Source organism: Physeter macrocephalus, chromosome 14 (genome assembly GCF_002837175.3).
Source record: "Physeter macrocephalus isolate SW-GA chromosome 14, ASM283717v5, whole genome shotgun sequence".
NCBI lineage: Eukaryota > Metazoa > Chordata > Mammalia > Artiodactyla > Physeteridae > Physeter > Physeter macrocephalus.
The window spans coordinates 14,460,094-14,486,120 of NC_041227.1; the positions used below are offsets into that span (position 1 = coordinate 14,460,094).

General features: G+C 45.3%; 2 protein-coding genes across 8 annotated transcripts in view; both read right to left on the reverse strand.

Moving 5' to 3' along the window:
* The window catches only part of WFDC8 (WAP four-disulfide core domain 8), a 35,946-nt gene extending 31,223 nt beyond the window's left edge, over positions 1-4,723 (reverse strand). For 4 of the 6 annotated variants that reach the window (XM_055089858.1, XM_028498281.2, XM_028498278.2 and 1 more), the window contains exons 1-2: positions 4,635-4,723; positions 2,650-3,355 (exon numbers count right to left, since the gene is read on the reverse strand). In XM_055089858.1, coding sequence (XP_054945833.1) covers positions 2,650-2,688 — 39 coding nt within the window. In that variant the 5' untranslated portion in view covers positions 2,689-3,355; positions 4,635-4,723. The remainder of the gene's footprint in view (positions 1-2,649; positions 3,356-4,634) is intronic. The other 2 variants (XM_028498279.2, XM_028498280.1) reach the window with 2 other exon arrangements.
* A 622-nt stretch (positions 4,724-5,345) lies between these two features.
* Positions 5,346-23,614, reverse strand: LOC114483934 (uncharacterized). 2 transcript variants are annotated; one of them, XM_055089856.1, is made up of 7 exons: positions 23,533-23,614; positions 22,352-22,493; positions 15,786-15,938; positions 13,448-13,552; positions 12,555-12,772; positions 9,634-9,785; positions 5,346-8,561 (listed from the first exon to the last, which is right to left on the reverse strand). In XM_055089856.1, exons 1-7 carry the CDS (start codon positions 23,595-23,597, stop codon positions 8,320-8,322), a joined length of 1,077 nt encoding a protein of 358 aa, XP_054945831.1. In that variant the 5' UTR covers positions 23,598-23,614; the 3' UTR covers positions 5,346-8,319. The 2 variants fall into 2 exon arrangements, with proteins under 2 accessions (XP_054945831.1, XP_054945832.1); XM_055089857.1 differs by having other exon boundaries at positions 8,389-8,625.
* Positions 23,615-26,027: the final 2,413 nt, after the last annotated feature.

Sequence of the window (26,027 nt, forward strand, 5' to 3'; positions counted from 1 at the left end):
TAATGATCGTTCTTTGCGGGAGAACAGAGGATGGGGTCCTATGTCACCATTTTATTGACATCATTCTGTATCTATATGTTTTGATATGTCATATTTTCATTCTTCAGTTCAAAATATTTTCTATTTCCTATCATGATTTCATTTTGACCCATGGTTCCTTAGAATTGCCTTGCTTAATTTTTAATCATATGGATAATCTTCCAGTTATTTCATTTTATTTATTTCTAGCTTATTTCCACAGTGGTCAGTTTGAATTTCCACTCCCTCTGCTGCGGCCTCTCCCGTTGCGGAGCACAGGCTCCGGACGCGCAGGCTCAGCGGCCATGGCTCACGGGCCCAACCGCTCCGCGGCATGTGGGATCCTCCCAGACCGGGGCGCGAACCCGGTTCCCCTGCATCAGCAGGCGGACGCGCAACCACTGCGCCACCAGGGAAGCCCCGTTGAGACATTTTTAATGTTCAGGTGCTCTGGGAAAGAAAGTATATCCCACGGCAATGCTGAATTCTTTATGATATGTTGATTAGTCACTTTTTTATTTATATTGTTCAAATCTTCTATATCCTTGCTGATTTTGGGGGGTAGGGAGCAGGCTGGTCTTCCTATTTTATCAGTTACGGAGAGATGTTAAAATTGTCAGCTGGTCGATCATTCTTCTGGCCATGGCAGGCCACTTTACTAGGGACCAATCTTTCCAGCAAAGACAAAATGAGATCCCCTGGGGGACACCCAGTCCACACCTTTGAATACCAATCACCACCTACTTCCAGAGCGGGTTAACTCCAGGCTTTGAAGCTAGACAACCAAGTACAAAGGTTCAGTGTGTTCCTGGTACACCTGGGGGTGAATGAGAGTATTCTATCTGCCAAGTGATTCCAGAGATTTTTTCTCAACCGCTTCTAATTGTTCAGCAGGGAACAGTTCATTGCTTTTGTCCTAAGGCTATCATCCCCTGCTGGCCCAGGAGAACACTAAGGACCTGTCCTCCGTCACGCATCTCACGTAATGCTCTTTCTGCACAGTGCCCCCCCCCCCAACCTTATTGCCCACCAGACCCCTTCCTTGAAGCACATCTTGGGCCCCTGACATAGATGTATTTCAGGAAACTCAAGTACGAAGGTGTTGGAGAATGGGGTCTGTATATTCATTCATCATCAACTTGCTGAGTGAATTTGAATAGGTTCAGTCACCTGTCCATGCCTGTTTGTTCTCCTTTGCTAATTTTGGGAAACAATACTCATTCTCCGCAGGTTTTATGGGTATAACAACACAGACCAAAAAGGAAAAGTTGGCAAATTAGAAATGCTAGGGTCATAGAGCTTAACACCAAACTCATGATGCAGCCTTTTCTGCACATTCATCTGTTGCTATTGGAGGCGGAGGGAGGACAGGGTAGCAAAGCTTTCATGTCTTCAAGTTCCCTTTCCTCTCCCACCAAGTCTATATTTAATCTGGTCGAGAAGGAAAAATAACTATCAGAGGACACAGGGAGGGAGAAGGGCAAGCTGGGACAAAGTGAAAGCATGGGCATGGACATAGACACTCTACCAAATGTAAAATAGCTAGTTAGTGGGAAGCAGCCGCACAGCACAGGGAGACCAGCTTGGTGCTTTGCGACCACCTAGAGGGCTGGGATAGGGAGGGTGGGAGGGAGACACAAGAGGGAGGGAATATGGGGATACATGTATACGTATAGCTGATTCACTTTGCGATACAGCAGAAATAACACACCATCGTAAAGCAATTATACTCCAATGAAGATGTTAAAAAGAAAAAAGAAAAATAACTATCGTTTGAGGTATTCCAGTTCCTCTCTATCCTTCAAGGTAGGAAGAAGCATCTCTTCTTCCAGGAAACCTGATACCACAACACATACCAACTCCTCTGTCTTCTATACTTTAATGCACTGACTGCCTGTCCATTGGCTCCTTCTTGTCATGTCCCATCCTGGTTTCTACCTGTTTGGATCATAAGACTTAACCCCTTTTTGGAGTTATATGCTAACAGATAGAGTTAGTGACACCCCCATTTATGTAGGGTGGCCCTTGCCACCGTCTTGGGCACATAGTCGGCTATAACCCTCTGAAGGTTGCTTATTCTTTCTAGGAGTATTTACATTTGAAAATATCCCTGTAGATCCCAAATGATTGAATAAATAATGGTGACACATTAGATATTGTCCGGGAAGAGAACTAAGGAGGCCAGGGGCATTTCCTTTCCATTCTAGACCATTGGTCCTATCACCTTTAGGTAAGATTACCATTCCATGGATTAGTTAAATCACAGGTCTGAGATAATGGGAGAAAGGCTGCCCCTAGTTATGGGGATCTCAGAGGAACAGTGTTTTCTGTAGCCTTAAGAACATCCAGGGATGTCAGTCAATGGACAAAGAATAGTAGAATCCAGAATTCTTGGCTAAGGACATCAAGCCCCTAAAGGGTGAGAAGGCAGGGAGATCCAAACTGGGAGGCAGAAGTTGGGGGCTTGGGTAAAGTGGGGCAGGGGTGGTCAGTGAACAAAACGGGACTATGGAAGAAGAAACAGAGGTCTGGTTTACTGTCACAGCTTTTCTGTCAAGGAATTAAAGCTGATAACATAGTAGCTTAGGGAAGAGGGTTGGCAGAGACATTGCCCTGGACCCACTCCCCTACCCAGAGCTGAGACAAGAGGATGACCCTACTGGAGGTCATGGCACGTTCTTCCAAGGCCTCCCAGGTATCCTCCGACTCTCACTGGTGCTTTGTGGGCTCAACAGTGGACAGAATGTTGCTGATTTTGTGATCCGGACTGCTGCTCACTGGAAGAGAGAAGGGGTAGGTACTCAGTAGTCACACAATCCAGAGAAACATGTTTCTTTTCAACGTAACAGATCCTCCCAAACCCTAGGGGCAGAGATGTGTTCTGTGGTGTAGGGAATGCTCACACAAGGCTTCTCCTGGGATATTTTAAGTCAACCATGAGCAAGGAGACATAAATGTCGGACCTCCTGAAGTTTGGATAAATCAGGTAGACCCGTAGGTGGACAGTGGGGACGCTGAAATGGATGAAGACGCAGGGGTGCCCAGGTTGGATCGCACATTGGAACTGGGGATGCTGAGTCTCCTGCTGTCCATCTCCCCACCATTTGGGAGTCCACAGTCTTTGAGAACAAAATGGCAAGGAAAAGGTGCTTCTTAGATCCTACCGTTTTCCTTGAGAAGCATGCAGACATCTCCACAGAAGGCACTGCAGCAGTGATGACCAGTCTGACACTGTGCGAAACTTGCAGCTGGTGGCACACTGCTCATTAGTGGGAATCTTGTTGCAGGGCTTCAGTTTCAGCTTTGGTTCATCTTAGAAGGAGTACATGAGCACTGCCTCCCAGAAAAAGAGTTTCTCTCACTATTATCAGCCCCTCCAAGAACCCAGGACCCACTCCATTGATTTCTCTTCTTCCTCTCCCTGCCCAAGGATCTAGGTGGGCTTTTTCGTGCCTGGTGTCAAGATCCTGCTCCCATCCCTGCCCCAAACAAACCCAGCCACCGTGAAGTCACCCCCATGGAATTTAAACTCACAGAGCCTAGGGACTTCCCTGGTGGCGCAATGGTTAAGACTCTGTGCTCCCAATGCAGGGGGCCTGGGTTTGATCCCTGGTCAGGGAACTAGATCCCACATGCATGTCACAACTAAGAGTTTGCATGCCACAACTAAGGAGCCCACGTGCCGCAACTAAGAAGCCTGCCTGCCACACTTAATACACGGTGCAACCAAATAAATAAATAAATATTTTTTAAATAAATAAATAAAATAAACTCACAGAGCCTGGGTCCTGAAACCCAAGTCTCAGAACAAAGAGTCCCAAGAGATCTTCTAGTGCCCCACTCTCATTTCACAGAGTAGGAGGAAGAGAATCCCAGAGCAGGGAAAAAACCTGCCTTGGAGCTCCACTGTTCCACCTCTGGCAGAAATGGCCCACAAACCTAGACCTAGTTCTTTCCCAGAAACACTTTTTCTTTTTTTTTTTTTTTGACCGCCCCACACAGCTATGCGGGATCTGACCAGGGATGGAAACTGCACCCTCTACGGTGGAAGCGCAGAGTCCTAACCACCGGACTGCCAGGGAAGTCCCCCTTCCCTAGAAACCTTTATCACTAGTTATTTACCTACTATTCTCCCCTCAATTTTACTATTTCAATTTTTTTACACTAGCGGTTCCAAATTTCTCTTCATCGAGCATGTGTTTTATTTCTCCTCTCCATACCCAACGTTCTGAAATATTCAGGTCCGCAAACAGGGCCTATTTCAAGAAATAATTAATAGTCCTTTCCCAGTGTGCCGCTCATCCTTGGAACTCCTGAGAATATAAACTGCTGGTAGCTCAAGCTAAGCTCTGGACTTTATGGAGGTTTCCACTGCTAAGTATCCTCCCGACGAAAACACCATCTACACACATTTTTTAAAAAAATGCGTATTTGTAGCAACAGGAGACCCTCAAGCTTGAGAACTAAACACTCAGCTTCCCTCGGGTGTTTTGGCTTTAAAAAAGAGCCAATGCTTTTATCCACACCAGCCCCTGGTTCTTTTCTGCAATTGGACTGAGAAAGGTCCTTTTGTTCCTTACTCACTCTTCATTTTGAAGCCCAGCCAGAATACCTACTGTAAGATGGAAATTCAAGGGAAGAATCCACTCTTTCTTTCCAGCTTCCTGAAACTGGCAGTATTGTCACGTAGGAGAGCGTCAGCAACTAGAGACCCAACCACTTCATAATGTTGATCTTGGACATCTGAAGGTGAGTCTGGCAGGAGACCCAGAATTTGGGCCAGGTTCTGCAGGGAGTAGAGAAGGGTTTCAGAGTGGGAAGTTGGGAGATCATGTGACTGGGGTCTCACTGCCCCATCTGTTTCTACCTCTTCTCCTTTTTTGTCCACCATTCCCAGGCTGGGCTTTGACGTCTCATGAAGTACTTTCCTTCTCTTATACTTTATACTCCTCTCATTGCAGAAATGAATTCTTCGTAACTTTATCATTTTTCATTTTAGCAATTTGAAAAACACAGAAAAGTACGATGAAAAGTAATGAAGTGTTATCAGTTATCCATTAACTAGATATAGATACTAGGGTCATTTATCTTTCATAAAAGAGAGCTGTAAACTCCCAAATTTTAAAAATTGTAATCCGATGATAAGCCATAATGGAAAAGAATATTTTTAAAAAGAATGTATATATACGTATAACTGAATCGCTTTGCTGTACAGCAGTAATTAACACAACATTGTAAAACAACTATACTTCAATTTTAAAAAATTTAGTTCATTAATTCCAAAAAAAACTTGTACCTATTTTTTATATAAATATTTTACTGACAAAAACCACGTTCTAGTTTCATGGTGAGAGGGCTTGATGGAAAAAAGGGAATTGCAGAAATAATGATTGAAACAACTGAAATAATGATTAATATTTCAAAAGTGTGACACCAAATGCCATTTTTATCATTAAGGCCTTGGAGTCTTTCTCAAATTTTAAGGCATAGTCTATTCCATTTTCCTCTAGTTTTCCTATGCTTTGAGTTTTCTTAATCTGATTTAACTTTTTAATCTGCCTGAATTTTATATTTAGTTGAGGGGAATATCTGATATCTTGCTCAGTCCTTGTGGGTCATGAGGTGACCTTGAAAATGGAAGGCTCACGTCAAGGGCAGTGGACGAGAAAGAGCCTGGATAGTCTATGGCTTTGTGGTGCTATCAAACTTGTTCTGGATACCTAAATCCTGAACCTGTGCATGAAAAGCAATTAACCTCTCTAATTTAAGCCACCGTTTTCTTTGTTGTCGCTGTTACACGTAGTTGAAACTAATCCAAACTGATATACCAGCCGAACTATACATTAAGCTAAGGGTAGGGGCTTCCCTGGTGGCGCAGTGGTTGAGAATCTGCCTGCCAATGCAGGGGACACGGGTTCGAGCCCTGGTCCGGGAAGATCCCACATGCCGCAGAGCAACTGGGCCCGTGAGCCACAACTACTGAGCCTGCGCGTCTGGAGCCTGTGCTCCGCAACAAGAGAGGCCGCGATAGTGAGAGGCCCGCGCACCGCGATGAAGAGTGGCCCCGGCTCGCCGCCACTAGAGAAAGCCCTCGCACAGAAACGAAGACCCAACACAGCCAAAAATAAATAATAAATAAATAATAATTAAGATAAGGGTAGAATGAAGGCATGAAATGTCAGATTTTTTAAATTTACTTTATTTAGTTAGTTCTCAAGTACCGTTTCTCAGGAAGCCCCCCTATAGGGTGTATATTACCAAAATGAGGTTGTTAAGAAAGAGAGAGAGGTGGGGTTTGGAAACAGGATCTTTAATCCAGGAGAAAGTGAAATACTATTATAATGGTGAAGGGAAATCCCCAGTGATGCTCCATAGTGGGGAGCCTGGAGCCCCACTCCTGAAGGATGTTTACCTGAGCCCCTGAGCCATTGTCCCTTTTCATTATTCTGAGCTCTAAGGCACTAACCAGTGTTCTAGTAGGACTTAGTCTCTTGCCTGGTCTTGGGCTTTGCTATATCACATTCCTGAGCCTTTCTTCAGGCTGTAAATTGATAGGCATGCCTCAGCTATCAACTGAGACTGACTCATCCATCTAAGTGAGAATATCTTGTCCTCTGGACCAGGAAGAGGCACAAGCCTGGATATATAGTAGGTACCCCTCATCCAGAAGAAGTTGTATTTTTTAAATGATCTTCAAGATACTGATGACAAATGGTAGAAATTCAGATATAATTGGGGGAAACAATATGGGCAGGAAAACCTGCCTTGTATTACCTGACATCTCAGGATATGAGGAAAATTACCCGGGTAAAACTGACAGGCAGACAAATCTGACCCGGCAGAAATAAGAGGCTACTAGGGATGGCAGAAGACGAATCGTTCTGGAAGCTCTGAGTACCCGCCTTGAGGTCAGGAACTCTTTCCGTAATGACAGTAGATGCCAGCTTCTTACCAGGGGGTGCTTGTTCCATGGGACAGAGTGATGTGGAGGCCAGGGTCTTACTTAAGGAGTCTGGCTTTGCATAAATAGGCAGGTCAGAGACTGCCATGTGTTCACCAAATCCCCTTTCCTGTTCTTATTGGACATACAACTAGACTATATTTCTTAGCCTTCTTTGCAAATAGGTGGGACCATATGACTACATTATGGCAAATAGAATGTGGAGAGAAACAGTAAACCCCACTTCTATGCCTGGCCCTTCTGTATGAGCCCCTGTACTACCTTCTGCACCCAGCTGCTGGCTGGATGCAGAAGAGGTCCTAGGAGACAGTGGAGCTATAGATGGGAGGAGCCAGGGTCCTTGGATCATGACATGGGTGGCTGTTCACTGATCACCCTCAGGGAAATGTCTTGTGAATAAGGATAAACGTTTACCGTGTTAACCTCATGAGATTTTTATAAATCTCTGTATTTTTGCTACAGCCATGAGCATACCTGACTAATACATTTTTCTAACTGGAAGGCAGAGTTGGGTGCCTGTGCCCGTGATGGGACGGGAAAAACTTTGGAGGCTGTTGGGGATTATAATGAAAGAAATGAAGTTACAGGGATGAAGTACCAAAAAATACAGAGCCCTCAGGTTGGTGGATCCGTTTATTTGGCAAAGACTTGAGCCTTCTCAGGATAGAGAGGTCAAGGAGAGAGCAAAGAGGTCCTCAGCTGGAGAGAGTGGGTATCCCAACAGAGAACAAGGCAGCCCTCTTCTTGACCACACAGTCAACCTCCAGCCCACACTAGTCGGGGGTCAGCTAGAATCTAGGGTTTTAGCATGAATTTAAAGGGTTCTCTGGAAGAGAAAAGTTAAGTGGTTAAAAGTCAGGGAACCCTGGGGGACATCGACTCCCAAACTTAATAGCACCCTTAGCCACAGTTAATGGGAACAGGAATTCTTCCTGTAAGATCAGGAGTTACCCCCCTTTTTTTTTTTTTTTTTTTGCCACACAATGCAGCTTGTGGAATTTTTGTTCCCCGACCAGGGACTGAACCCAGGCCCTCAGCAGTGAGAGCACGGAGTCCTAACCACTAGACCACCAGGGAATTCCCAGGAGTTACCCACTTTTAATCAATTTCTCTCAAGAGATTTGCCAATTGAGCAGACAGGTAGAGACCGGGTCTTCTTGGGCTTGGCTGAGATAAGGGGCCAATGGAGAGGCCAGACTAAGGAGGCAATAATTGGGACCTTGGACAAGGGAGGGATGAACAAACTGATGGGTGATGTTTGGGAGGAATTGAATGAGAGTGAAAAGAAATGTGGAGGCTCCCATGCTGGTGTCTTGGTTTAATTTACAGTGAGTGGCAGCTTAGGTGTGGAGGCAGAAGGGTGTTGCCTTATGCTGCTTATTTCTGTGACCAGGATTTAGGTGACTATGTCTTCTGTTCCAGGCCATAGCTTCTGAACAAGGGTGAGGAGCAGTGAGGAAGCATCCCCAGACCCAACCTTCCCCACCCCCGAACAACTCACTCATTGTCCAAGCAGATGTCGCCACAGTAGGTCCAGCAGCATGTATGATTTGGAAAGGAACATCCTTTTGCTTTAGTGCACCTTTTTAAACAATACGTTAATGATGGAGGCTGTACCCAGCACTGGTCAATATCTCTTAGTTCAGCTGGAATTGAGATGGTAGAATTTGGCAGTGTCCATCCCCCCACAACTTAGAGAAGAGACGCTTCTCAAGCTTAAAAACCCCTGAGCTCTAAGCAACAAAGTATTTTTCTGCTTTTGAGGAGAATCCCTTCTGTGAATTCTAGCCAGTGGCTTTTTTACAGAAGACCATCCTGACATGACATGACTTCCCTCTTTCCACATGTTGCCACAGCATTGCAGGCCTTTGGGTTCTCTCTAAGTTCCCTAAAGATGGGACAACCCCATCACAGATGACACCGCCTCACCAAGTCCGTTCCCATATAACTTTAGATTTCAGGGTCTGCAATATTTTCTAGTTCCGATTTCCATACCCAATTTTCAAATTGGAAAACTGAGCCAGGGGAGAATAGGAACCTACTTTTTCCTCTTTCTATTCACTTCGCTGATGATACCACCTAAGCACTCAGCCTCTCCCCAAATTCCACATCTTTCACTGACCCATAATCCTCCCTTGAGGTCACTTCATTATCCCATTTTCTTATCATATGACCCCCAGACTTTCACTCATAAGGACCCCTTAATTGTCTTTTCCATTTTTTCATATTCTAAAAGATTCTTCCCCTCAAACTAAACGAATGTGTTAAATATTATCCTTTTGGTATTCATCAAAGGCTCACTCAGATCAGGCACAGAGATTCTGAAAATATGGGCTCAGAGGAAAGTTCTGTTTGGTGTTTCCTCTACCCAAGGTGGTCTGACATTGGCAAATATTGTTTCCTGCTAGCTTATGGAATGTGGGCAAAAGCTACATTCCCTCTCGATGTACCCAAGTATTGCTTTCAGAACTAGGAGAGGAAGCTTGAAACAATGCCAGATTGGGAATATTCAACCTAATCTTTCTTGGATGTCTCTGCTTAAAAGAAGGTTCCGGTCCTTTAAAGGGTGATCCTAGAAATGTAGGTCCTGAATCGGTTATGGCAGACATCCCAGGCCTGGGCAGAGCACCCTCCTCCCTTGCCCCACCACCTACAGAAAGGTTTGTTCTTGAGGCCTCCCAGCACGGGCAGAAGCGTCACAACCTCATAGGTGAGCGCGATGAGTAGGAGAGCCCAGAGCTTCATGGTAGTTTCTGCGGGTGTTTGGGTGAAGTTTTGGCAGAAGACAGGTCTTTTCCCGATGCTGCTAGAGGTAGAAAAGGAATTCAGGGGAATAGGGTAGGAAAGAAAGAGAAAGTGCTTGTGAATACTGTGTTATTCTTTCTCCTACTTTCCCTTTCCACCCACTGGCACCTACCTATATAGCAAGCTAGCCATTGGCTTCCCCGGGCTTTTTCCCCATCTCACATTATGTACCCCTTCCTTTACAAAGCTATTTCTTTTAAAAACACATTGGCTTTTTTCTGATCAAAAAGCAATAAATCTTCAGGTTGTATCATTTTTTAAATACAAAGAGCAAATGAATAAGCATTAATAATTCCACCACCCAGAGATAACCGTATACGTGTATACTTCTATGTTGTAGTCATTATGTTTATGAAATTGGAAGAGTAGAACACATTGGGCTTCTTCCCTGGTGGCGCAGTGGTTGAGAGTCCGCCTGCCGATGCAGGGGACGCGGGTTCATGCCCCGGTCCGGGAAGATCCCACATGCCGCGGAGCAGCTGGGCCCGTGAGCCATGGCCGCTGAGCCTGCGTGTCCGGAGCCTGTGCTCCGCAACGGGAGGGGCCACAGCAGTGAGAGACCCGCGTACCGCAAAAAAAAAAAAAAGAGTAGAACACATGAAGTGTCCTGATTTGTTAATTAAGAACATAGGTAGGGGCTTCCCTGGTGGCGCAGTGGTTGCGCGTCCGCCTGCCGATGCAGGGGAACCGGGTTCGCGCCTCGGTATGGTAGGATCCCGCGTGCCGCGGAGCGGCTGGGCCCGTGAGCCATGGCCGCTGAGCCTGCGCGTCCGGAGCATGTGCTCCGCAACGGGAGAGGCCACGGCAGGGGAAGGCCCGCATACCACAAAAAAAAAAAAAAAAAAAAGAACATAGGTAACAGGATGATATAATGGAAGCTTTAGTTGAGACCTTAAGACAGAGTGGATGAGACAGATTACTCAGCAGGACTTGAGAAAAATTGCTAACCAAACTTAAACTTAAAAACAAAACTTTCACACAACATTGTGAAGCAACTATACTCCAATGAAAATTAATAAAATTTTTTAAAAAGTAAAAATTAAAAAAAATTTTTTAATAAACTTTCATCTACATAGATGATCCCAAGTTGAAGGAGTTATAAGGGAGGATTTTGAAGGAGATCTTATTAGTCAAAAGCTTTGCCAAGGAAAGTAGAGATACTGCCTTCTAATTCCAAGTTGGGAGACTATGCTCTGTGGATACTACTCAGAGCTTACAGTGTGTCCCCAAAAGTTTGCAGGGACACCAAAGACTTGTGTTTGAGTCCTGACTAAAGACTCTAAAGGGTGGGGAATTTGGCTAATGTGACCTGTAGTAGCAGAGAAGAGGGCTACAGTTTGGGAAGTATCTGAATTGTAAATGGCCTGATGCCATTTTGTGTCTCTAATGAACCTTTGAAATCTCCCATGAAAGAGGACCAGGGGACTTCCCTGGCAGTCCAGTGGTTAAGACTCCACTCTTCCACTGCAGAGAGCCTGGGTTCGATCCCTGGTTGGGGAACTAAGATCCCACATGCTGCATGGTGTGGCCAAAAAAAAAAGTAAAATAAAATATTAGAAGAGGAAGAAGAAACGAAAAACGGGGAAAACATTTCTTAAAGAAAGAAAGAAGGGAAGGAGGGAGGGAGGGAGGAAAGAGAAGAAAGAAGAAAGAAAGAAAAAGAAAGAGAGAGAGAGAGAGAGAGAGGAAGGGAGGAAGGGAGGAAGGGGGAAAGAAAGGGGACCAGAAGCACAACACCAGCCTGTGATCACATCTATTGTGTAAGAACTCCCACTTTCTCTTATTGGTGCTTCCTCCCTCTACTACCCAGGAGCCAGAAATTTTTTAAGCCAGTTGGAGGTGAAGGAACAGAATCACAAAGAGCTCAAGAGAAAAATGTTGGCCACATTCTCTTCCATAACTGGAGCCTCTGAGAAAAAGGAGGGTCCACAGTTCTAAACAATTTATGAAGTTGTGGCTAATTTCATGGGCCTGCACATTTTAATTATATGGTTGAGAAGATGTTTTGTGACTGAAGTCACAGAAGTTGTGGGGACCTACCTAAGTTTTCCTGAAGAAGCAAGGAAATAACGAGCTAGCCTGAATAATGTCTAACAGAACAAGGGAGACCAAAAAAAATATGATCACATTACACAAGTCATGCCAACAAGCCAATGATAAATATTATGATCATTCCCCACATCATGAAGACCCAAATATTTCCAATTTATTTTTGTTATATAAATGTCCTGATGAACCTCCTTCTAGCTAAAGCTTTGTCACATAGATTATTATTTTTTTTAGTATGGGTCAATAGAAAAAGATTGTTGGGCAAAAGATGTTGTCCGTTTCAGGCTTTGAATAATTGCTGCCCCATTTTCTCACTAAGGATTGGGTTGTATTTCCACCACCAAGACATCAAAGGTATGTGTCGCTACCTCCTGTCTTTGAGGCAAATTGGATTTAGGAGATTCAAGGAGAGATAAGAGTAAGAGAAGGAGATAAGAGTAAGAGAAGGAGAACAGCCCTTAAAAGGTAAAAGATCAGATGTTTGGGGGCTTCCACTCAGCTGCTTATATCTGCGCTCCAACCTTCTCCATTTAGAACCCACACTCTTGCCACCTTGCTTCAGCATGGCTTGGTGAAGGAAAATTGCTAAGTTCACCTACTGACTCATTGACCACTGGGCAATGTTTATACCGAAGGATACAACTTAATTGATGAAGCTCTAGGCCAAAGGAGAAATATCTTTGAACACATTGGGCTTCCAGAAATCCTGTAAATCACTCACATTTTTTGCACCGGAAAGCCAGCTAGCAGTAGTAGAATTCCCAGTCCTTGAGCCTGGCTCAGAGCGTTCTCTGATCCTCTGAAGGCACCAGCACATAGCAAGACAGATGTGTAAGGCAGATGCTCTGTTATCCACTTACTGGCAGGGGTATGAGGTATGAGGTAACTGGGTGAAGATGCGCACGGATTGGGATGGGCCTCTGGATTCCTGACACCTGCCTTTTGCACACAGAAGGAGGAAGTCTGGCACCCAGTGACAGACACACAATAAATGCAAAGCGCTGTGTTCTATGAAGCTGTTTATTTGTATTCAGAAACCGCATTAGGGACCCAAGTTTTCCAGAGTTTTGAGATCTGTTCATTTAAAAGGCCTCACTCTTAGTCTGGTTTTCTGAGTTTCTCACTTGCCCCTAAAGGGTGTTCAGGATCCTGGAGATGCCCAATACCCTTCTTTGCACACCTCAGGTGCACTAAATGATCCCAGGGAAGAAAAACATCATCCTGCCCAGGCTGGGTACCACTCACATACAGAGGTCTGGGTGAATTCTTTGGCCATCCTGAGATAGGGTGTATGATGATGAAAAGGTCACTAAGCATCGCAAAGACACAGATCTATTGCCCCCCTCCCCCAAATTCAGGATGCTGGGTTTTCCAGATGTTAAAGGAGAGAGTAGTGGATTTTGAGTCAGGGATGCTGGTATCTTGTTTAATCTCTACCCCTTGTTCCTATGGCACTTCAGACCGTTCCCGTCACCTCTCTCTCAATTTTCTTATTTGAACAACAGGGAATAATCCTCACCTCGCAGGAATAGTGTTGATGCCACCTGGGCAGGGAACTCATCCAAGCAAGCCACAAGTAAAAGCTCATGCCTCAAGACCCTTACTCCCACCTACCTCTGAAAGTGTCTGAGTTGAGTGTCTGTAGTAACAGGCTGACAGCTTTTTATCTGGCCTCTTCCTACTGGGGGAGGTAGGGGGCTGGTGGGGGGGAGGTGTGGCCTGGAACAAGGGGCAGGAGAGGAGAAAAAACAAGTTCAAAGGCTGAGAACTTAAAGGTGATTTTTTTGCGGCCAATCATTCATTCCCACTCAGGAACATAGTGGTCATATCGCAGACTCTTTGATACTCACCCAACCAGAAGTCCTGGATTTTCTTTGATGTGAGCAATATCTCCTACTAAGCCAGGAGGAACATTGTGTTCCTGGATTGCAGCTCTGGCCACCCCCAACAGACTCAAGTCTAGAGTCTTTATCTGATGCATCTGGGTTCGTCCACAGGTAGTGAGTGGAGGACCGTCTGTATGTCTATTTTCCTTTGACTTGTGGGTGCTGTTTAATCCTTCTCTGTACTGATTGCCCTTTGCTAATTAAGGCACAACATCATCTCCCACCGAATGGCCTATGGCTTTTATGTGGATAGAGACTGAATAAGAAACACTTTAGAAATGATAGATGACCACTTTACAAAAGATAGATTTGAAGTCATCAAATCTAGCACTGAGATCTTGGTCCAGGTTTGTGAGTTGAGGAGTGGGGAGATTTGCTCACAAATATCAGAGAAGTGCATTATATTGAGCACATGTACACATGATTTGGAGTTCATTAGATAAAAGAGTCAAGTGGGCAAGGGCCAGGGACCCCCAAGGAATAGGCCTCCTCCTCCCAAACCCTGTCTACTGGAATATTCTTTACAGTGATAGGAGATGTCCATATATGAGTGACTTTTCCCAGGACCTGTTGGGTGCATTGAGAGGTGTAAATACATGCCAGGGTTCTGGGGACTTGGCTGCGGGTGAACCAGTACAGAGACAAAAGGCAGAATTTGGGCACCTGGATACAAAGGTGTGGGAGCCAAGTAAAGGGAACTGTGATGGGGCTGCAAATGGTGCCAAACCTAAAATGCTTGGATTACGGGTTCCCAGGACATTGGTTTCTATGGCAGGAAAATGATGTTTCATGCAGGAGAATCACAGCCTCATGCTCTGTATCTAGCCCGGATACTGGGACTCCTTAATGGCCTGTTGAAGGAGTACAGTCTCTGACGAGTGCCAGGGAGGCTCTGCCCAGGATCCCTGCCACTCTTGGTTCTGGATCATGCAGATGGGTTTGCGGAAAGCTGTGCAGAATTTAGAAAAACAGCTCTGTCGAGCTCTCTCTCTATGTGTGTGTGTGTATGTGTGTATACATACAAATATATGTATATGTATTTCTGGGGATATCCCCTTGGTTTCTGGGGATAGCTGTGTGTGTGTGCGTGTGTGTGTGTGTGTGTGTGTGTATGTGTGTGTGTGTGTGTGTGTGTGTATATATATATATATATATATACACACACAATATACACTTAAATTACCTACTTATTTTTTCACCCACAGATTCCACCACAAATTACTCTAAAAAACTCAAGGTTTCATGAATAAAATGTTCAACAGGATATTGTCTAGATAATCAGTAATTAGTATAATACAGATGTTTGACAATAGGCATTTTTTTAACACTAAAGAAACAAGATATATTTTTTATTAAGAGCTATGCTTTTAAAACCTTAACAAAGTTAAACAATCTTTGAGGATTTTTGATTACTAACAATTGTATATTATTTTCAGTTATGAAGAACAATTTCAGCATTACTATTTTAAATTCTCTTGAATTTTTTGAAGGATTTACCATACTGGTTATAAATAGTGTGCAGACTGGCACAGAGGAGCCATTTACTTGCTTCCCTTCCTCATAGATACAGTGTGTATAGATTTTGATACTGAACAGGCATTTATCTTAAGTGAGGACAGTGCAATTATGAGAAACCACGTTTTGTGAAATATTTATACGATTCATGGAGGGTGGACAAGATGGGTAACAAAAGGTGGGTGACTCAAAATGTGAGAAAACAAAGAATCGTATATAGTAAATATGCAAAGAAACTAGAAAGCTAGTACCACAGGGCTCATGTTAATTCTAGGCAGTGAGGTGACCACCTTTTTTAATATTCTTTTTCTCTTTTCCCTTTTCTATAAATTATTTTATAATTAGAAAATAGAAATAGATTACATCTTTCAGCAAACAAAAATTCTGTTTGCAGAAGGAGAGGGTTAGCTATGTGAGAGGAGGAGTCGTCTCTGCAGAAGCCCAAGTCTCCCATGAATGGGCCATGGTGAGGGGCGGGCAAGGGGAGGAAACAAGGACTCCTTGCGCTGCCCTGGCTTGGCTAGCAGAGGAAGGGAGGAGCCCAGGATCACCTCCTCTTTCTTTCCTTCACTCTCCACACTCAGCTCTCCAGGGGAGTCCGGGCCAGATTGAGAGCTCCCCACTCGGGGCAGAGTCATGCAGACCCAGGCTCTGCTGCCCATCCTGCTTCTCTGTGCTCTGCTGCTGCAGGCCCAGGGCGGGTCCTATAACCAGAAGAAGAAGAGTAGGTGATGGACTAGGGGGGAAAGGGAGGGGGGAGGGGGAGGGGGCTGTGACCAGTCTAAGGAGAACCTGGGAATTGGAACTTTTCGGCACATCCTATTCTGACCTCAGCACTATGAAGGCTCTGGTTCTTCCTAAACCATGGCCCTCCAGCCCCTTTATCTGGCCATGGGAAGAGTGATGGGGTGGAGGGGGAAACTACATCTTTTTATTCTCCACCCTCCAAATCCAGAGACACATGATACCTATAGTAGTGAAAGATACAACAGAGCTGAGAATCAGGTAGGAAAACAAAACAACCATTCTTTGATTTACACACAAATGTGATGGGTAACCATCCAGAGATGTTCATGGGAGTAGGTGTAGAATGAAAGGACATTGGGAGAGCAAAATGTGGGGTGCACAGGTCAAGTTAAAGTTATCTCAGAGGGAGCAGGATAGTGACAGCGGAAGGGAAATATTGAAAGTGGTATTTTCTGGGGAGGGGCCAGGATCCTGCAGACAGTGACAGTACGAGAGGAGAGAGAGGATGAAGAGGCAAGTTCGTCTTCCTCTCTGGTCCCTGCAGATTCTGGGGAGTGGGGGAGGGTTGGCAGGATGTCCCAGACTTGTTGAGTTCTCAGGGTTAGGGTGTAGATTCTATGGGGGTGACTTGGCCAAGGCCATGACTAATAGGGGAGACGGGGTCCTGGTTACAGGATTATGGAGAGGGTCTAGGAAGTCCAGTCATTGAGGTCTATTGAGTAAAAATAGAAGGAACCAGATTTAAGATATTGCAAATCACCAGGATTTGGTGAAGGGCAGAGGGTGAATTCCTGAAAAGTCCAAGAGTGTCATGAATGGGACTGTGCCTGGGGTTTGGGATGAGGCTCTAAGTTTTTATTTATTTATTTATTTATATTTATAAATTTTTTTATTTTTGGTTGTGTTGGGTGTTCGTTGCTGCGCGCTGGCTTTCTCTAGTTGCAGCGAGTGGGAAATACTCTTCGTTGCGGTGTGCAGGCTTCTCATTGCGGTGGCTTCTCTTGTTGCGGAGCACGGGCTCCAGGCGCATGGGCTTCAGTAGTTGTGGCGCGTGGGCTCAGTAGTTGTGGTGCGCGGGCTCAGTAGTTGTGGCTCGCGGGCTCTAGAGCACAGTCTCAGTAGTTGTGGCTCATGGGCTTAGTTGCTCCGCGGCATGTGGGATCTTCCCAGACCAGGGCTCGAACCCGTGTCCTCTGCATTGGCAGGTGGCTTCCCAACCAGTGCATCTCCAGGGAAGTCCGGCTCTAGGTTTTAGAGAGGTGTTCTCCAGGGGCCTCGTTCCACTGACCCTGCTCCTACTCTGTTTCAGAAAAGCAGCCATCGGCAGAAATCAAGGAGTGTGAGAAGAGAGCCAAAATATATCTGGGCACATTCCCCTGCACACATCACCGACAGTGTCAAGCAAACACCATATGCTGTTCAACCTTCTGCGAGAACGTTTGCATGAACATCCTGTGAGTCAGAGAGCAGGCTGGGCTCTGCATCCTGCTCCCCCCAACCCTCTACCCAGAGACTGTGCCTGCAGCCGAAGACAAGGAAGGACCTGACACCCGCAATGAGGATGTCAATAAGAATGCCACCCTCCCCACTGTCCGAACTACCTGTTCCTGTCAAATAAACCAGAACAAATGCGCAGGGACCTGCCTGATTCGCTCCAGTGCTTGTGATCGTTGAGAACCCGGCACAGACCCCAGAGGGCCCCTGCCTTTCTGGGTGCAGCTCTCTGATCTCTCTTCCCTTGTCACGCTTCTCTACCCTCCCTCCCTTCGGCCTCCTGCCAGCCTGGCAGGCTCTGCCCCCTTGTTGCTCTGCTCACTGAACCAGCACTCCCAGGGGGAGAAACTGCTCATGTGTGGCATCTCTCGGTGCTAAGGAGAACATTCCTCACCCTGGAGCCACAAGGGCAAGTTCAACGTGAGATGCGTGGAGACTAGACCCTGGGACACAGAGTGGGAGGTCCCCAGGAGGACTCTTCTTAAACTGGGTCCATTCTCCTCATCCTCCTTGAGAGGTTCAGCTTACTGTCTCTTTACAATGAGGAAAATGAATCCCAGGGAAGTTAAATGACATGTTCAAGGTCAAAAGAGAGTGAGAAGTCGTGATCTGGCTAGAGGAGGAGGTTTCCTCCGTGCTCCCTGTTTGCTTGCTTCTTGTGCATGTGGTGAGGCTGTCCACAGGGAAGGGAGTGCCTGTGCTGACCCTGACTCTCCCCCACCCCATCACCCACCAATAGGGCCGCTCTCGTAACGGGGCCTGGAATGGGATGCCAGGACCTGCGACTCGGTGAATTCCTTTAACTGAGTGGTTCACCACACTTCCCCAATCCTCCTCCTTATGGTTTCATTCTTCTTCTTCTTCTTCTTTTTTGAATCCAGAGGGAAGCCACAGGGTGGAGGAACGGGTGGTACATGGTGATGCGACTACGGATTAATTGGCATAGGATGGCTATGGGTCTTGCCCATGGTTTCATGGCGAGTCAGTGGAAATTCATCACTGGGGTGCAGAGTCCCTACTACTCTGCACAATCACCACTCCTCTGAAATGTTCCTGGACTAAGTCCAGAGACTGGGTCAAAACGTGTGGCCAGCTGGGACATGGGGTCAAGTGTGAAGAATTCAGGTGGGCGGGCCCTGCTGGAGGAAGGGATGCGGTGTTATGCTCCAGTCCAGAGCTTCCTGCTGAGCATCAATGAAGGAGACATCAGAGGCAGGACATGCCTCCATCGGGCTAGAGTGTCTGACCCGCCGCAGAAGCATCACAGGGCTCCTGGTACTGAAGGATCTCCTCCATTCTGCTAAGAGCTGCCCTTGCACAAAAGGAGCTTAGGAAAGAGGTCATGATCCACCACCAACACAGACATTGGAGGTAGTTGGGTGCTAAGAGCATGCTGTACGGGAACTCTTATTTGGTGCTTCCTCAGATAGCCTCACTCTCCCAGTGCTTGGCTATGCCCCAAACAACCTGGGAGAAACTATTAAGAGAGGCAAAGTTACCTGCCAGGGGCCACATAGGGAATGACCTCACATGTCCAAGTCCAGGGCTCCCTACCATGTGGATATACCGTAGGTGCCAGGCTCACCTATTCCTTGCCACTGGCATGACCACCATGGACCATGAATTTTACTGGAAGCAGTTGCCCTTCTCCCTTGTGGTAACTGGTACCTTGGCCCTCTCTGGACAGTCCACCCTGCCCTAGAGAAGTCAGAGGATACACCTAGAATGCTATGGCTAGGAGGAGTACTTGCCTGGACATCATTGCATGTTCTGTTTTTACTGGAACAATTGTATGCCTCTATAATATGTAGAAGGGAGGAACTGGGGGTCCCATGGAAGACCTTGAAATTTTTGGAGGCGAAGGAAGAAGCTAACGCAGATTCTGCCACTATCTGGGTCTTCAAAATGTCAAGTCCAGCCTGCAGAGAATCGCAGATCAGCACTGATCTGTTTTCGACCAACCCACAGCCTCACGGTTGCAACGACTTTTGCATGATTTCTTCTCTTCTCTTGCTCCTTCTCTATGTCAAGCATATGGAAGGACTCTAGAAATATCCTCCTCATCTCATACATCGTGATGTTGGTCAACTCCTTCGTCTGCCCCCAGTGTTCACAGGTGGGTTCATACTGATCAGCAAAGTGTGTCCCATCCCACTTCAGGTAGCTGTCTATGTCATAACAGACCCAGAATGCCTAATTCAGAAGCTAAAGGAAGGTATCTGGAATGTAAGAGTTGGGTTTAGGTGCTGAGTGTAAGACCTACCACCAAGAAATGTCCATCAGCCCAAATATAATTAGAATGGGCATGACATGAAGTATTCAAGGAAGACTTTTTCTCCAGAAGATGTTCCTAAGTCTAAAGTTACATTATTTAGGAGTATATCCATCAGTTATTATAGTGTCCAGTGTCTTGGCTTGGGAGGAGTTCACTTCCTGAAAACCACTGGTGAGAGGGTATGAGAAGGTAGAAGTAAGAATCTAAATTAGAAGGCACCAAGCATCTGATATCTGAGACTATTCTGGATCATATTTGCTGGGTCTATGATGGTCCTTTTTGTTGTTGTTGATTCAGGTTTTCTTTTTGCAAAACCCTAAAGCTCAAACTTTTTCTCTCTTACTGTTTTTACTTTTTGTATTTTATTTTTGGTCCCTTAGCTTCTTTCATTATTTTTCTCAATTCCTATTATAGTTTAATTGAATTTATTCTGTCCTAAGTATCTTGTAACAGTCTTTATTTCTAAGATGACTTTTATCTTTTTCTTCAATTTTTTATGTTCTATCAACCTCTTATTTCATGTCTTCCTGGTTTTTTGTCTACTTATGTGCTGAGTTTTTAAATTTCTGACTCAAGGTATTTTTTCATACATTAAAATGTTTATTTAGAAATATGTAATTAAAGTTGCAGTGCTGGGGCTTCCCTGGTGGTGCAGTGGTTAAGAATCTGCCTGCCAATGCAGCAGACATGGGTTCGAGCCCTGGTCCGGGAAGATCCCACAGGTCACGGAGCAACTAAGCCCATGCACCACAACTACTGAGCCAGAGCTCTAGAGCCCATGAGCCACAACTACTGAAGCCTGTGCGCCTAGAGCCCGTGCTCCACAACAAGAAAAGCCACCACAATGAGAAGCCCACGCACCACAACGAAGAGTAGCCCCCTCTCGCCGCAACTAGAGAAAGCCCCATGCGCAGCAACGAAGACCCAACGCAGCAAAAATTTAATTAATTAATTTTTTTTCAAAAGTTGCTGTGGTGTATTACCTTTCTTTTTGGACTCAAGGTTGTTCTAGTGGGAGAATTTTTTTTTTCCAGCAGAAATGTTTCAATTTTCACTTTTTGTTCTCTTTAACAGTACTTTACATTGAAGTTGTCTGCTATTTTTCCATTAACTTAGTAACATTTTATTTTAATAGAGCAGCAGTAACAGTGTTATGCTCAAATTATTCTTGGCTTTGGCCACTAGGAGCTCTTTCAGGTGGGCTCCTGTTTCCCATTATTTTGATTTTTGGTTTTCATTAAATTCTGACCCCAAAAGATGCCCCAGTCTCATCTTGTATTTTCCAAGCCCAGTTCTAAAATCAGTCATTTCTCTAAGAAGCCTTGGCCCATGTACTGAAGAATGGTATTTAGAACCAAGATCTGGGCTCTTTGTGTGCTTATTGCTACTGTGGTATCACTGCTTCTAGGCCCCTTCAGCAGACATAGCTAAGAATTATATGTATGTATACATATGTATCCATAAGTATTTCTGCATGTGTCTATCTGTGTGTGTGTGTGTGTGTATGTATATATATACATAAAAGCCGAACATGAGTTCATATTGATATCTCTGATTTTAATCCAGTACCCCAGGGTTCATTCTAGCATTTTCCTTTTGCTTATTTGTAACTTCTCCAACAGGAACCTGGCTCCTATGTAAGTTACTTACTTATCTGTTCAATCTTTTATACATGTAACGTAGTTTTAGAATTGTTTACCCATACCCTGTTAAAAACAAATTCACCAGAGACAAATTCACTGCTCTCTGAAAAATTCAAAGAAAGGGCTGCTTGCCAATTACCCTCATTAAAATAGCATGCAAGAAATAAACTTCTATTCTGTGAAGCCCATGACTTAGCCTATTAGTTCTAAGGTAATCAAATGGGGAAGCAAGAGTTGGAAACTTATGTACCCTATAGGATGGGAAAAATATGGGGGGGATTCAAGGGTAGTGGAATGAAGTGGAAAAAAGCCAAAGACCACTGCTGGCAAATGAGTTTATTTGCCAAGGATTTACTCCTGCCCAGCCCTCAGTGAGAACAGCGGTGTCCCAATGGTGTCCCAGTGGGAGGTTAGGGTTTTAGCTGTCTTTCAGTGATTATCTACAAGAGAAAAAGGTTAGATGCTTAGAGGCTATGAAACTCTGAGAAGGAGGAATTCATTCCCAAGCTTAATATTACTCATCCTCACCAGACCTTGGAACAGGAATACTTCATGTAACAACAGAAATTGTCTATTTTTGATTAGGGGGTTATTGGTTCACTGAACAGAGAAAGGTAGAGATTTGGGGCCTGGCTGAGCTAATGGGGCTCATGGAAAAGCCTGACTCTGGAAACAATGGCTAGAAATCTGGACTAGAAAAACAGGAAAAGAGCAAACTGTGGAAAAATGCAATGAAGACAGCACAGGCATTGATTATATAATGAAAGAAGCAAGGTGCCCCAAGCTGGTATCTTGGTCTATTTGCCAGTGAATTGCCTTCCAGGTTTAGGGGACATCGTCTTCTGCTATTTTTGTGCCTAGGATTTGGGGTACCTCAGTCCTCTGTTTAGGGATAACAGCATCTGAGAAGGTGAGAATCAGTGAAGACATAGACCAAACCACGCATCTCCAAACTCACTGTGTTTTCCCAGCAGATGTTTCCACAGTACGTCCAGCAACATGTGTGATTTATTTCTACACATCTAAAGGTTCTAGAACACTGCTTGGCACATTCTTGGACTGTTGGCTGTCCCCAGCACTCCTGAAGTAACAATTCCCCCCTGAAATTGAGACGAGACGAAAAGAAGCTGACAGGGGCCACATAGCAAGTGTGGGAAGAGAAGCCCTTCATAAGCTCAAGAGCCCCTCCTAGAATCCCAGCCCCAAGTCTCCACCAAGGTATCTGCCTTCTAAGAGAAATCCCCTTCCTTATCCTCCTCATTGCATTTTCACTGACCCCATCGCATCTTCACTGACCGCTTTGCCTTCTCTGCTCCCCAAGTCCTACAGTGTTGCAGGCTTCTGAGTCCTCTTTGAGCATCCTAGAGGTAGGACTCTGTATAGTCCCAGCATTCATGTGCCCTCCTACAAAATTTACATTTTTATAATGGGAGATCTCAGAGCCTGAGATATCCTCTAGCCTCATTATCACACCTTTTTCATAGTGTGGGAATCTAGACCATGGAGAGTAAGGAAGAGATTCTCCCCACTTTTCTTCCCCTCCTTGCTGACCCTGCCTTTAATAACTCAGCCTCTCTCCAAATTCTTACCTCTCTCCCCTAATTTTCTTGGCTCCCTCCATTGATTTCATTTTCTCATCCTATGGCCCCCATGATTGCCCCACTAAGGCCCCATCTCATATCTCTTTTCTATCTTTTCACATTCTGAAATATCCTACCACTAAATTAACGGTATATATCTAGAAATGCCCATTTTGTACTCTTCGAAGTGCACACAGGTAGGACACAGAGCTTTTGGAAGAATGGGAGAATATGGCAGCTCTGTACTGGTGCCCCCTCCCCTTCAAAGATAGCTGACATGGGAAAATATTATATCCTTATAATTTATGGAATGTATCTAAAAGCTGACAGATACACATTGCTACTTTCAAAGTTGGAAAAAGAAGCATTAAAGGACTTTGAAGGACTTCAGCTTGATAATTTCTTGGATCTCTGTGTATAGAAAGGTAACTGATGCCTTTCCAGGTGATCCAGGGAAGGTGAGTCCTGAGTCAGATGTGCCAGGCATGATACTTCTTCTTTTGTCCAGAAACAAGTACAGCCCCATCACCCCTTTTGATCCCCAACCCAGCCTCATCACCTGCGGTTATGTTTTTCCTTCATTCCTCCCAGCACAGACAGTAGTACCATACAGAGGAACATCATGAGTAGAGGTGTCCAGCACTTCATGCTGTTGACCGGATACGTCGGAATAAGTGTTGTCAGGAGTTTTTCCTTCCCAGCTGTTGCCAGAGATCAAAAGACATAAAGAGAGTTGTGAAGCAAGAGGAAATTCTCATAGAATTTCTTTACACTTTATCTTCTAGATATTCTTCCTTGCCCTCCAGCACTCAGTCACAGGTACACACCAAAGCTGGACACAGACTTTGCTAAAAAGTGTCTCTCCATCTCAAGCTTCATGCCTTCCTTTTGCAGGAAAACCTTTTTATTTATTTATTTATTTATTTTTACTGTGTTACCCTCCCTTGATTAAAAAATAATTCAAATTCAGCTTACAAAATTGTTTTATTTATTTATTTATTTGGCTATGTTGGGTCTTCATTGCTGCGCGCGGGTTTTCTCTAGTTGTGGCTAGCGGGGGCTACTCTTCATTGTGGTGTGCGAGCTTCTCATTTGAGGTGGCTTCTCTTGTTGTGGAGCACCGGCTCTAGGCGTGCAGGCTTCAGTAGCTGTGGTTCACGGGCTCCAGAGCACAGGCTCAGTAGTTGTGGCACATGGGCTTAGTTGCTCCGCGGCATGTGGGATCTTCCCGGACCAGGGCTCAAACCTGTGTCCCCTGCATTGGCAGGAGGATTCGTAACCACTGCACCAACAGGGAAGTCCCACAAAATTGTTTTAATTCTTTTTTTTGAGCTGACATTGGTTTATGACATTATATGTTTCACATGTACAATATTATATTTTGACTTCCATATACACTACAGCATGCTTGCCACCAAAAGTTTAGTTCCCAGGGGCTTCCCTGGTGGCACAGTGGCTAAGAATCCGCCTGCCAATGCAGGGGACACGGGTTCGAGCCCTGGTCCGGGAAGATCCCACATGTCGCAGAGCAACTAAGCCCGTGCGCCACAACTACTGAAGCCCGTGCACCTAGAGCCCGTGCTCCACAAGAAAAGCCACAGCAATGAGAAGCCCATGCACCACAACGAAGAGTAGCCCCCGCTCGCTGTAACTAGAGAAAAGTCCACACGCAGCAACAAAGACCCAACGCAGCCAAAAATAAAATTAATTAATTTTTTTAAAAGTTTAGTTTCTTCCAACTGTCACCATACAAAATCCTTAAAACATAAAAAGTACAAGGCAGACAATGAAGTATTTCCAGTAATCCCACTATATGGGTGTATGTTATTCTGTCTTTTATAGGTGCAGATATATGAATACGAGTTGTTTTTATAAAACTGAAATCATCAGGCTTGCTGTTGTATATCATGACTTTTTATTTAAAAATTTGTAACTTGATATTAAAATACAAGTTTTAGGCAAGACCTTTGGATAGACCCTAAAGTGAGCTTGTCACAGATCGACTTGAAGGACTTTTTTTTTTTTTTTTTATTCGGTACGCAGGCCTCTCACTGTTGTGGCCTCTCCATTGCGGAGCACAGACTCCGGACGCGCAGGCCCAGCGGCCATGGCTCACGGGCCCAGCCGCTCCGCGGGATGTGGGATCTTCCCAGACCGGGGCACGAACCTGTGTCCCCTGCATCGGCAGGCGGACTCTCAACCACTGCGCCACCAGGGAAGCCCTGAAGGACTTTTTTAAAAAGAGAAAAAAAAGATGGCCCAAAAGTGATTAAATGTCTCTTAAAACCCTTACTCATTTTAAAGGTGGAAAATGGTCAGGAACTTGACACATTTGGGGGAGGAGATTTTTGAGCAGCTTTTCTTTAAAGAATGCTGAGCTCTCACTGGAAAGGCTTTAAGGACACCTCCCACGAGTTCTACATGTGCCCCAAGTGTTTGTGGAGCCAGTAGGTGGGTGTCTGAGTCACACCTGAGAACACAAAGGGAAAGGAGGTTAGCTGAAGTCACCTATGGCCACAAGACAGAGGCTACTTATTGCCCTACGGAAGTTGATAAGGCAAAGGAATGCAGGAAAGAGCCAGTGTGGGTTTATGCCAGATTCATTCCAGGCAGGTTGCTGGGAAAAGCCATGGGAACTCAACAGAAGGAAATAGAAAGTGAGTGGCCAGAGAAAGGTGTCACAGTAAGCCAGCCAGAAAGGAGATGGATTCAGCCAGATCAAGAGAACCACAGGTGAGCAACTTCCATCAGCTGGGGTGGGAGAAGACTCAACCCATGAAACCAGCCACGACAGTCAACATGAAGCAATACCAAGCCCCGAAAGTACAAAGTTCAAAAGTGCAGGGCTTCCCTGGTGGCGCAGTGGTTGAGGTCCACCTGCCAATGCAGGGGACACGGGTTCGTGCCCCGGTCCGGGAAGATCCCACATGCCGCGGAGTGGCTGGGCCCGTGAGCCATGGCCACTGAGCTTGTGCGTCCGGAGCCTGTGCTCCGCAACGAGAGACGCCACAACAGTGAGAGGCCCGCGTACCACAAAAAAAAAAAAAAAAAAAA